Consider the following 13,330-nt stretch of genomic DNA (forward strand, 5'->3'; position numbering starts at 1 on the left):
GTATGAAACAGTATGCTGGACTGGTCTGATCCAGCATGCTCTGCTTAAATATACCTCCACAATGGACTCTGTGCTCTTCTCTTGCTCAACTGGGTGATTTGCTTGATATTTAATATCGGTGGAAATTCTGTGTGGATGTGATGTGCCTATTTACAGCAGAGACTGAATTTGACATTACCCTAGATGTGAAAAATAGCCAAGAAATTACCATAAAAAATTAACCTTTATTATTTTTGCACATTAGTAATGTTGTATAGCATTATTTAGAATATTAGTAGCATTTCCTGCATGCATTCACCAATACAGCGTAAGTTGATAATTTATGAAAAGAAAGAATCTATATTTAACATATCCCGTGTAAGAAACAGAAAATGTCCTGATGTGTTTGGTTATACCATTTTGCTATTTTTTTTCTGTGAAAAAATACTGTGGACCCAAGATACATTATTAACAATTATAAAGAATGAGTTAAAAGAATAAACACAGTCGGCATAAATAAAACTGGGAAAAGAGCATAATTCTGCAAAAGAAAAATAAGGCTACGGTTGCTGATGCAGGCACTGCTAGAAATTTGAACAAAATATTACACCTTCCAACGGCAGAGAACAGCTGGAAGCAAGCAAACTGTGAATCTTTCCTTCACAAATCATTGAATTATTGCACCCTGAAAATGTTTTTGCAAGTACAATTTAAAAAGCAGGAAGCTACAATTACCCGTCTCTTCTTCATTTCTTATTTTCTGAAGTTCTTCCATGAAAAAGTGCTTATGGACAGAAAGGAACCAAACAAAGGCTGCAGCCTGAAGATAAAATTCATTTTCTTATGTACATAAAATGCTCAAAAATAAAATAACATGATTTTTACAATATTTATATTGGCTTATAAAATTCTAACCACATTATTTTCAACAGGTGTAGCAGTTTGCAACATTTCTGTACAGTCTGACTATACATCGGATTTATATTTACTTAAGATTAAAAAAAGAAGAGTCAAACCAAAATCTCTCAAGTAAGCTGCAAATATTGCTTAATGATATGAGGGAATGAGGTCTTGTTGAACATTTTCTTCACTTTTACTCTTGACATATGGCTTCCCATATTTAAGATTCTGGACAGCAGAAGGAAGTGCAGCGTACGCAATATAAACATGCATCGATAGGATCCAAACTATCTATAATGGCAGAGAATACATCTTTTTTTTTTTAATCTGTTGAAAGCTTGCACACTAAACCTATTTGTGGTACATATTTGATGCAATAAATGTGCTCAGAATCATTATTCATTTGCTCAAACGTGCACCACAGGTAAAACTGCTATTTACACAACAGAGGGCTTGTCATGAAAACACAGATATTGGCAACCTCGCAGGGAGCTGAAGATGGCTAAACAATACTGCAGGGGGAAGCAGAACAAATCTAGAAAGGGGTGGGTGGGTTGGTCAGTTCGGATTTTCAAGGGCCACTTAATCGAAATACACTGTACAGGGGGGGGAGGGAAAAAATGTAACATAAACCCATTGACTCCGGACTCCCACCTTTGTTGAGATTTCATAGTCAGTGCAAAAGAATCCATCTGCTTTGCTCATTTGGATTATTGGGGGACTTTAGAGGCATTTACAGACTTGCCTGGATGGAACACAACATGAAGACATTTGTTAAAGCACCTCAAAACTGAGTATTCCCTCACGGTAACAGAGTTATTAAAAACCTGTTGCACTTTGTGACATAATGCTTTTTGTTTCTTTGTTTTTCTCCCCATGCATGATCTATAAGTGCAACATGCCTCCATGCAAATCATTTTTGGTGTGCATATCAGAGAGTCGTATAATAGAACATCTGGTCCTCATACCGGTACCATTAGTACTGAATCCCATCCCCAACATAAACCCCATTTACAAAAATAGTCACAATGTGTGAATAAAAAGGAGGGGGAGGGGAGAGAGATGAATCCACTGACACAGATTTTTGTAAAAAGATGACAAATGTGGCAGTTGAAATGCAAACAGTGGATACACTGACTGTATTATAAGTGTTTTTATGGTTCAACACACAAAAAAATATTGGTTTCAACCCCTTGGACTGGTCCCCACAGTCTGAGTAGCCATTTTTCCTCTCCTCTTCAGCAGTGTCAGCTGGTAATGAAGACAGTAGCCTCCTGTCATTTCCCCCTCATTTTATAGTCCGATTTGGATGGCAAGGGGCTGCTGTCCTGTTATAGGCACTGACCTTAAGAATACAGTATATTTGTAAAAACTGTCAGTTTGGCATACACCTCCCTAGAGGAGTCCTGTAGACACAACTATGTTACTCACACAGGCTGTAAACAATTTGTCACCCAATCAGAACTGTTAATGAAAACTTTACTTTTTCTTCTGTACATCTTTGTCTTCCTTCTCGTGCTTTTCTTCAATGGGCTTGGTTACACGGTCATAGGATGGGGGGCACATCGCTGTCGACATGGTCAGGTCTGTTTTTTCTGTGTACGAGTTCTCTAACTTGTCGAGGAGGATTTCATCTTTGAGTCGTTGGCCAGTGCCTCCTTCAATTTTATTTTTATATGCAAAGGAAGCTTGGGTTATTGTTCGTCTGAGACGATATCGTCTGTAGGCCCGCTGGATAATGATAGCAGATAACTCCTCCTGTTTTCGTTTTAACGTTGTGGTGATAGGCTCATAGGAGGCTTTGGAAGGATTGGACTGCATGAAGCGGTCTTCCATCTGTATGCGAAGAGCATCCATCTCTCCACTCTCCCCCAGTACACGTTTTGTAAAAGCAAATAAGATGTCAAGGCAGTGAATTCGGTCACCACTTACCATGGGGAGATCCATTGCAATAAGCAGAACCTTATTTGGTTTAGGTAAATTAAGAGGAGGCTCTAGAGCAGCTGCAAACTCAGAAAGTTTTTCAAATTCCATGAACTGAGTTGCATCAGGATCGAACTTTTCCCAGACTTCATAGAACATCTCAAAATCATCCTCGCTCAAAGGCTCGCTACTCTCTTCTGTCGCTACACCGAAGTTCTCCAGAATAACAGCAATGTACATGTTTACGACAACTAGAAAGGATATGATAATGTAGCTCACAAAGAAGAAAATCCCAACAGGGGGGTTGCCGCAGTTTCCTTTGACTGAGCTTCCCGGATGAGGCAAGTCGGGGTCACAGTCTGGAGGCCCACTGTTGAGCATGGGTGCTAGCAAACCATCCCAGCCAGCAGATGTGGTAATCATGAAGAGGCAGATCATGCTGTTTCCAAAAGTTTCAAAGTTGAACATGTCATCAACCCCAACCTCTCTCTTGACGTAGGCAAAGTTGGACATTCCAAATATAGCATAGATGAACATGACGAGGAAAAGCAAAAGGCCAATGTTAAACAAGGCAGGCAGAGACATCATCAAGGCAAAAAGGAGAGTGCGGATCCCTTTAGCGCCCTTGATAAGCCGCAGGATTCGACCTATCCTGGCAAGCCGGATAACTCGGAACAAGGTGGGGGACACAAAGTATTTCTCAATAATCTCTGCCAGAAACATACCTGTGGAAAAACAAATAAAACAACCATGTAAGGGATAACTATTTATAACAGGTTGGATCTAAAGCACCACAAACAGAATGAAACTGTGGAAGTGGAAATACACTGTGGAGTGGAAATACACTGTTTCCCCTCTGCCACTGCATCACACTATTCCACTTCTGGGGGTCAAGGGCCACACAGGAATAACACGTGGAGCGAAGTGCGAGGGAGTCTGCAGTGTGCAGGGGAATCGGAAAAAATCCCCCTTCCCATCTGGCAATGATAGTGTTTTAACATTTGTTGATGGGAACTTCACCCTATGATAGCTAGTAAAGAACAGTGAGCTGTATCCAAAGGTTCGGTTCCATTAATGACACAGTCTTCTTCCAATAAATTATTATTCCAATTCCAATAAAGTATTAAGGCTTCTTGTACTATCAGAAGACTCCTTATATCAGAGGAGGGTAGTGGGACCATACCTTTAGATCCAACCTAGTATAAATGTTTCTAAATATATACTACTTATTATATATTTAGAAACTGAGAAGACGTATGTCACTGATGTATGTTACTGAAGAATTAAAATGAAGTGAAGAGTTAAAATTGCCAGACTATGTAAGACTAACAAATGTATGTAGTTGACCCACTGTAGTGGAAATCTAGTATATAAGAGTTAGAGAGTGAAGGAAGATGGTGTGGTACAGCCCAATCTCATTGGATCTCAGGAGCTAAACAGGGTCGGAACTTGGAAGGGAGACCTGTTATGCCTGGACCCCTCCTTCTTCAGAAGGACTAGTCTGATACCTTGGAAAAGGTGACAGCAGGCAACCTTCTTTTTTAACATCTCAGAGGGTTACCCACTCTAAACTCCTCCCTGGTCTGCAAATAGGATCAAAATAGGTCCTGCAGTCACATGGAATGTGTGTCATCAAATACTGACCAGAGGCTTGTCTGGAAAACATCCCAAAGGTGAATTGTGAAAGGGTCTGGTTTCTGGCAGCTCCCTTCCCTCTTTAAATCCATCAGTGTCAACCAGTGTTCCCTCTAAGCTGAGTTAGTGTGAGCGAGCTCACAGTTTTTTAGCCTCTGGCTCACACATTTTTCTCTTAGCTCAGGAAGGGTGGCTCCAGAGCAAACTGATCTATGCAGCAGCCAAATCGCTCACTCACAACTTTAATGCCAGTAGCTCACAGAGTAGAATTTTTGCTCACAAGAATCCATAGCTTAGAGGGAGCATTGGTGTCAACGATTGATTTCTCAGAAAGGGCAGTAAATCTAAGCAACTCCCCACCTTCCCTGACCTTTCCTTACCTGGTCATCCTAAGTGAACATCTAGCAAAATTCATTTTAATCCTATAACACCCCTTGAAATAGTTTTCTAGTCTTGGCAATTAGAGGTCACCAAGCACAACAGACATTTTCATATGAATGTTACATTGCATTTGCAGTTGCTGGGAAAGTTATGAAGCTTCCTTGCTCAGACACATTGTTCCATTCTAGGAGCAATCACGTCATATCCCAAAGGGTATATCAATCCACACTCTGTTCAGTAGTGTATCTGAGAGAGAGAGAGAGAGTGTGTGTGTGTGTGTTTGGAGGTCCACTAATTTACACACTCAACACGAGATTTGGGTACCCCTGCTTCCTTGAGTGAGATGCTGGTTTGCCTTGCTCGCCCTTCTTCTTGTTCTCTGTTCCTTGGATAGGTAAATATAACCCCATAAAATAAGTACCCCTCTCTGTCTCTATAAGCTACCACCTTTATTTTCTGAACTTGTACGAGTGTTTATAGAGTGCTCTTCATTTAATAAGTTTTTTTTATTTTATTCTTTAATTCTCTTTAATAAAAACCATTTCATAAATCTCAGCCTAGTTCATTTTGAGAGTTCTACTGAGGGAAAAATCCCCGTATACATAGGTGGCGATCCTGCTTGATTATCCCCAACAAACTCAGGAGACCCTCACAACATCTTAGGGTAACAGACCACCAAGGGAGACTCTGCAGAGGAAGGCAATGGCAAACCACCTCTGCTTCTCACTTGCCTTGAAAACCCTTTGCTGGGGTAGCCATAAGTCGACTGTGACTTGACGGCACTTCACACACACACACATGAATGAGAGATGTTAGTTTAGTTTTAAAAGTTGACTCATTCAATTTAGAACAGTTCTTACCTACAATGGAGAGGATGACAACCACGAAATCAAAAATGTTCCATCCAATGGTGAAATAATAGTAGCGCAAGGAAATCAGTTTTAAGACACATTCTCCAGTGAAAAGGATAATGAACACGAAGTTAATCCTATATAAAATGTTTTCCATTTCATCACTTTGGTCATCTGTTTCTACCATCATGGTGACCATATTAAGGCAGATAAGAATCATGATGCTTATGTCAAAAACTTGTTTTGTCACAAAATCAAAGACCATGCCTTGGAATTTGTTCTGGCAGATGGGAGAGAGAGAGAGAGAGAGAGAGAGATATTTGTTCAATGAAGATGAAAAGGGTCATTTTATCAAGATAACAGTACAAATCTGATTAAAATATTGTCCTTTTGCCAGCAAGCACTACACTTGGCCATCTTAAATGAGAAATCTGAAACAACACAAGGATATTGTATCTCAAATTTAAGTTTTAAGTGGAAGAGAAGACATGGTATCTCAGATTTATTACAAACCAGCTGTTCAGAAAGGCATCCCCCATTTCCCAGTATATATTACTTACCCCTGGTCTAGGTATAGGTTTTTGTGGCTTTTTGGATCCCAACTTTTTCATTGCATTGTAGTACTTTTTCTGTTCTTCTGTCATGAAGATATCTTGACCTCCAAAGTAAGGGCATAACATGAAAACTGGTTATAATCATATTTTGGTTTTATAACCTTTACATGTGCTTATATTGATCTCAGATTAAAAATCAAAAGAAAGCATAAATATTGGATTGAACTGTCTTTTATAGTGATTATGGTAAATGTATCTCACAATGACAGTCAAGATAGAAATATTGTAAACCCCCTGTTTCCCATGATATCCATATTCATCCCATTTTCACCTCTGGTAAACAGTCTTGCAGGTTTTTTATATTGTCTGAAAAACCTTTTTAACCTGAGGTGACACAGGGATAAAGAAACATGCAAATACAGCATAAGAAATGGAGATTATTTCACGCACCTTGACACCTCTTAAAAACTATTATCTGTTTCCATCTTTTATGAGATTTTCCCTTATTAGGTTTTTAAAGGGGTTGAATCGATCCTTATTGTTATTCTCACCAAATATCAGGTTGGATCCCATGTAAGACTTCTATGGACAGAAGTTGGTTGATGTTTGCTGATTCCCTCCTCCTGCTGTAGACCTCTGACTTCACTCAAGCTGTTCTTGAGTGTTTTCTGTCTCCCAATAGCTACATTTGGGACATCAATTTGGGCTGCAGCAGGAGGAGGGAGGCAGGGAAATCATGCTCCATGGACTGAAATCCCTTCCATCTGGACAAATCTCCAGTGAATCCCATCCATCTCCAGAACATCAGAGATATAGCTAAAAAGCTTAAATGGATCAACTGGTACTATTAGTGAAATTAATTTTGTTTCTGTATGTAATCCATTATATAAAGATAGGAAGGGATGTGGATAAGTATGGACCATCGTAGAAGAATTTTCAGTGAGCCAACAACATAGATCTCCAGTTCTTGGTAAACTAAATATTGTCCCAAAGGATAGTAAAGATTTGTAGATTTCTGCAAAAAAAAAAAAACTTGCACAAGAACTCATAGAGCAGATGCTCTAGCAGATCTCGTTGTTCTGCTAGTGAAAGAAGTAGACACATGCTGTTGAGCAAGTTGAAGAACATTACTGGATTTGGTTTCTCATACAATGCTCTATCACAGGATGTGAAACTGCCCTTCTATAAATGGAAGCCACTTTCCACATGAAAAAGGCTACCTCAGGGCTGCTGAGAACAAAATTCTGGGGGCCCTGGGCTCCATGGAGTCAGGCAAGTCATGTGATTTGATTTCACACAATATCCGGATAGTGTGTAAGGCCTCCACAAGGAATCTATTGTTTGGATCCTGCCTAAAAGATGGAAAGGGGGTGATTTTTGCTGATTTCCTCCTGCTGCGGCAGACCTGACTACCTCAGCTATTCCTCATGGTCCCCCATCCCTCAGAAGCACATTTGGGGGCAGCACTTGGGGCTGTAATAAAAGGGGGAGGGCAAGGAAGTTGTGCTCTATGTGCAGAAATTCTTCTGTCCATTGAAAATTTAGGCAAGATCTAAGCCTTGGGCTGAATGTTTAGGATGGCTCCTGGAAGCCCTGGACTACCTTTGAATCCAACTAGGACAAATATTTCGTTAACCAGTTGATTGTGTTTTTAAGCTGATATAGATGTATAAATACTTATCTTCTTTTTTTGCTGATTGAAGTTATCAATGATGACACCAATAAACAGATTCAGGGTGAAGAAAGAACCAAAGATTATGAAGATGACAAAGTAAAGATACATGTAAAGATTGACCTCATAGTCCGGTTGGTCACCTACCTACAAAGTAAGCAAAATAATGGTCAAATATGTTGCAAGATACCTTGCTCAATAAAAAAAGGCTAGAAGCACTGGTTTAAAATACATCTTTCTAGGGCTGAATCTTCATTTGCATTCAGACATAAGGCCTCACACTCCTCATGGTATCAAATCGATTAGAATGTTTTTTTTTAATTGAACAGAATTTCTATTCACCTTTTTATTAAGCTCAAGTGTATTTCATATGTAAATATAAAAGTAGAGGGTAAACACTAAAGTATACTTACATTTTTTGAATCAATTGCTGCATACATGATATCCATCCATCCTTTAAATGTAGCCTATATTAGGAAAATATTTTGCATATAAAATTCTTAACTTATGGTAGAGCTCAATAATTTACATCAAGGTTTTTACTAGAAACAGGATATGACATACAGAGAAACACATAAAAGTTTAATAAATGAGCTGTTCTAACTAAAAGCTTTTCTTTCAGTGTCATCAAGACAATTTGGTAGTGGGATTGCAAAATCTTTGCTGTAACATGTAGCCTTCTCTGCCCCCTCCCCATATTACAAACAAGCTGCTGTTCACACCATGGAAAAAAGCAAACTTAGGAACAACCCTGTGAAGGGCTAAACCTGCCCACCTTCTCTGAGATTGAGTGGCCCCCAATCCCCACCAACAGTGGTGCCAAGAGGCTGCTGTGTGTTTCCATGCACACAAGAGAACCATTTTGCTGCCCTTCCACAATCACTGCAACATCTCGCAATCACTGCAACATCTTCCACTTGCACGTGAGCATCATAGTGATGGACATGTTGCTAGAGAGGTGAGCATAGTCCTTTTTATTTTCTGACTTTACAGATCTGCAGTTTCTGCACTAGGAATGGGACCTTTTGAAACACACATAAGAAGTGTCAACTACAAAATGTGCATCCTAGCATTTATCAACTGTTCAGAAATTTGGGTGGGGGGACAAAAATCATTGGCCCAATCTTGGGCTGCGGTCAGAAATGCCATTTGGCACGATTGGGAAGCACTCCTATTTCATCCATCGGTATTTGCAATGGAGTTGCTCGATCAGACATCCCAGTATAATCCGTTTTGCTGCGGGTTCAGCCCATCACTGCGCAATCAGATGGCATGGACAAGTGAGGGGTTTTTTGACATGTTTTTGTGCATGCACATAAACAATGGTGGAGTTTTTTGCACATGCTTCCAGGAGTCGAGTCTCCACTTTGACCGCTCTCCAATCCTTCCATGGAGCACTGTGATCCCTTTGGTTCTCAATGAGCCATGGTCACCTGACAAAGATCACTCTCTTTCCTGCTTGTTTTCAAAGCTGGCCTAGAGATGGCGACAATTGTGTGGTTATGCACATATCGCTAAGTGAGCAAAAAAAAGGGCGCCCAGTTGGGATGGAATGAGCAAACCATCCCGATGGCCTGAGAGTGTGGTTGAGTGATCAGAGTATTCCATTTCAGGGACAGACCAGGACAGGGTGCTGATGACTGCGGAATCTTTCACAGATGTTGCTGTCTGATTGTGCACTTTAGATCCATCAGGCATCAGCATCAAAGTTGGATCTAAAGGCACATCTGATCACAGCTTGAAAGCACAAACAGCCCTCTTCCTGCAACATGGTAGATCATCTACAACTTGGTTGCCCAGAATAGCACAGGGAAAGGCACTCTTGCCTATTGTATGGAGTACTGAGACTAGAAAAGATAGACAGTATCAACATATACCTTGGTCATCTACAGATCTGGAAAGATGGGTGGGTGGGAGAATAATTAAGAACCACATATATAGCATATATAGAACTGTGTGTGTGTAAATGCATCATTTCCAATTTTCTACTAATATTTTTTTCACTGTTGGTCTCATAGGAACTTCCTTTCTCCACTCATGAAGTACAGTTTCCTTATGCAAGGCCAACATCCATTAGGTCGGTCTATCCTCAGATGAGACTTACTCAGACTTCTCAGCTCAGTCCTTCATTTGGCCTAGATGGTCCAGTAGCCTCTAGCAAAAATCTATGGGACAAGACGAGTGTCTTCTTTTAAGGATGCTTCTGCAGAAAGTGATGGTACTTGAGCAAGCCCTTAACTACGCGCATGCATCCAATTTATTTAGGTGCACTTAACTTTCTTAGTGTTGTACCCCAAAGGTCTAAACCACAATTTAGGGGTGTGGTTATGTCAAAATCATTTCTTTGTCCTATTGAATTTCCAGCAGAAAGGTGGTAAAGAGGTAAGAAAAGGCAAAATAGAATATGTGGGAAAACAAGGAGTCTGATGGACCCAGGGCACAAGAAGCGCAAACATATAGTAGACATTGTACAGTAAACTATTTAAGCCCTAAACACACATGTGCCTACATCCTACTTGTATACACATCCATCTGTTGTAAAACAGTCTATGTGCTTTCAGTTTTAAAGTAAAAGTGTGGACCAGTACCTGAATACATGTGGGGTTTAAATCATAGGTTCAGTCATACATACGTTGAATGTAATATAAGAATTACGTAATGCATGTAGAAAGAAAAATGTGGATAGAATATGTGCTCACTGTAACTACTGGTAAGATGGCTGCCAGGGATATATTTATGTATAAGCAGTAGGAATCCTTAGCTTCTATCAGTTGAGTAATTTAGATTGCTGGAAGGTCCATAGTATTGCTGCTAAAGAACTTTGACAGAATGTTTAAGAGTATGTCTCAGAAATTTTATCTTTAACAAAGCTGCTTTGATAAGCACACCATATAAATTAACTCAGGCTAAATTTCTGATGCTGCTCCAACTGCCAGTGAAAAGTGGAGAGGAAAGAGAATTACCCCCCCCCCCATTTTTAACACCTGAAGAAATAGGGAAGGGTAACTCTTTGTGCTTTGGTTTAATGGAGGTCTAAGAAAACAATCATATAGTTACTTGAATACATCCTGTCAAATTTAGTGAAACTTACTTCCCAGTAAACCAGCATAGGCTCAGAATGTAAGCAACAAAAATACTGAACTCATTTTTAACTATACACTCAATAAAGTAGTAAAAAGGATGCACTTACTACTTGCAGTAAAGAAAGATACCCAAATCCTACATTATCAAAATTAACTTTCACATTTTTCCATCGGGCTGTTTCATTGTTTTCCATAAGGCTTTTACACTGACTGAAATTGTTGACTTGATCAACAGGGAACCTTTCTTCATTTGTGGTATTAACACAGTAGTAGAACTTGCCAGCAAACAGATTTACGCCCATGATGCTGAAAATTAGCCAGAATATAAGACAAACGAGAAGCACGTTCATGATGGATGGAATTGCTCCTAAAAGGGCATTCACAACCACCTAGTGCACAGATATAGGAGGAAAAGAAAACAGTGTAAGAATACAAAGAACAGTAACATTATTGCTCTATTGCACCAATGCGTACTTATTCTAAATCTGTTAAACACAATTTTGATTGCAACCAGGGGTCATTGGGGGGGGACGCAGGGGGACGCCATCCCCCTGGGTGAGGTGCGGGAGGGCGGGGCCTGGAGCTCCCTGCTGGTGCCCGCTGGAGGTCGCCGCCGGCTGTGGGGAGGACACACTTCTGGTGATGTCAGGGGGTGTGGCATATGCTAATGAGTTATGCTAATGAGTCCCCTAGCTCTTTTTCTACGAAATGACCCCTGATTGCAACAGAGTCACAGTGTTTTACATTTTAATACTATCACATACTCAAACAGGACAACAAAGATGGAGTAAAAACGTAAAAAAATCTAAAGAAAAACCAAAATACGAAAAAGAAGGAAAAACAAACCAAAACCTGATAACATGGAGGCAGTTGATCTCTGTAAGAAAAGAGACATGCATTAAATACTAGTATGGGAAATCAAAATTAAAAAGAAAATGAAATAAATTGTTGCTTATAAACTAAAATGACTTGCATCTTTTCTTTAAAACTACCAACACAGATATCACATATTTCATTCAGGGAATGAGTTAAGAGTTAGTACTTTTCGAGTACTACATGTAATCATGCATTATTATTACAAAGATTAATTTTTTTGCATAAGGAAGCCAGACAGTTTTGCAATATGTGCTTATCTGAATAATCACATAGTTTATTTCAAGCTCCAGTCATTCTTAAGTAAATTGATTTCCTTTCATTTAAACATTTTGTTGAAGAAAATAAAAAGAAGACAATCATAAGTCAATATAAGGAAGGGGGTTAGATAAAGCTTCAAAAACATTTAAACAAAAATATTACTGGATGATTTGAATAAATTAAGATGTCACCTTGATTCTTAAACTATGACAACTCTTTTTGGAAAGTTATTGAAGAAAATTTAGGGGAGAAGAAATGTTACATAGAAAAACAAAGTTTCTACTTTAGAGTCACTGCAGAGTTTAACAGTGTAAAAGCCTGGCAGGAATATTTCAGAATGGGATGTAATTCTGTATATTAAATCTTATCACAGTCTCTGATCCAAGACAGCATAAAGTATCCAAAACTGTATGGCGTGGAACCCTTTGAAAAAATAAATAAATTGGGACTTCCAGTTTATGGTGACCCACTAGCGGACGTGTTCCCGATAGCTCTCAGGGAGGTGATCCGTGCAGCAGTGGCTGGGGGGGGGGAATTGTCCACTACCCCCCGAAGCCTTTGTGATAGGCTCCTAGCCATGAGGCTTTTGAAGGGTGGCCTCTTCGCCAGTGCAATGCTGGGGAATTGAGGCGCTCTTCTGCCCCGATGGTCCAGCCGTTGTGTGTCCGAAATGGAACCTGAGCCGCCAACCGGGACAAGCGTTGGAGATCGGGCGTTTTACACGTACCTTTGGCAAGGTCTTTGGACCAACAATGAACAGTGAGTTGAGTTAAACAAAAACATTGGGATTATAAAAGAAAGCTCCACACGGGATTGGCAAGACCAGTGAGTGGGGGAGGGGGCCCTCCCACACGCATAAATGAAGTAGCGATCTTCTAAGGGGGAGCTGAAGTAAAAGCGTTAAAATCTGTTTTGAAAGATACACTAGAGCGCCAATAAGTGATTGGGCAAATTGCAGAGACTTCAGCAAGTTCTTTTTAAAAGTAAGCAATCCACTAACATGGCGCTATGAAAAACGGAGAAAGAAAAGCAAGCGAAACTGAAACCTCCTGGAAGTGTGAGCCCAGGACCGGAAGATACCACTGAGTTTTCTAAGCTGTTAGCAGACTCTTTGCGCCCTCTACTGGATCAGATGATGAATATCAATCAACAGCTGACAGCATTAAACCAGAACTTTGTAACTCAGCAGCTCCAACTGAATGAAACTACAAAATTGTC

At 39.9% G+C, this 13,330-nt stretch overlaps 1 protein-coding gene across 1 annotated transcript in view; it reads right to left on the reverse strand.

Moving 5' to 3' along the window:
• Positions 1 to 2,358: 2,358 nt before the first annotated feature.
• SCN1A (sodium channel, voltage gated, type I alpha subunit) overlaps positions 2,359 to 13,330 on the reverse strand; it is a 75,105-nt gene continuing 64,133 nt past the window's right edge. The window contains exons 21-26 of the mRNA XM_015416151.1: positions 11,086 to 11,367; positions 8,305 to 8,362; positions 7,905 to 8,038; positions 6,230 to 6,334; positions 5,679 to 5,949; positions 2,359 to 3,527 (exon numbers count right to left, since the gene is read on the reverse strand). Of these exons, the coding sequence (XP_015271637.1) occupies positions 2,359 to 3,527; positions 5,679 to 5,949; positions 6,230 to 6,334; positions 7,905 to 8,038; positions 8,305 to 8,362; positions 11,086 to 11,367 (2,019 nt within the window). The remainder of the gene's footprint in view (positions 3,528 to 5,678; positions 5,950 to 6,229; positions 6,335 to 7,904; positions 8,039 to 8,304; positions 8,363 to 11,085; positions 11,368 to 13,330) is intronic.

This window comes from Gekko japonicus, unplaced genomic scaffold, assembly GCF_001447785.1.
Source record: "Gekko japonicus isolate JY-2015 unplaced genomic scaffold, Gekko_japonicus_V1.1 scaffold445, whole genome shotgun sequence".
Taxonomy (NCBI): Eukaryota; Metazoa; Chordata; class Lepidosauria; order Squamata; family Gekkonidae; genus Gekko; species Gekko japonicus.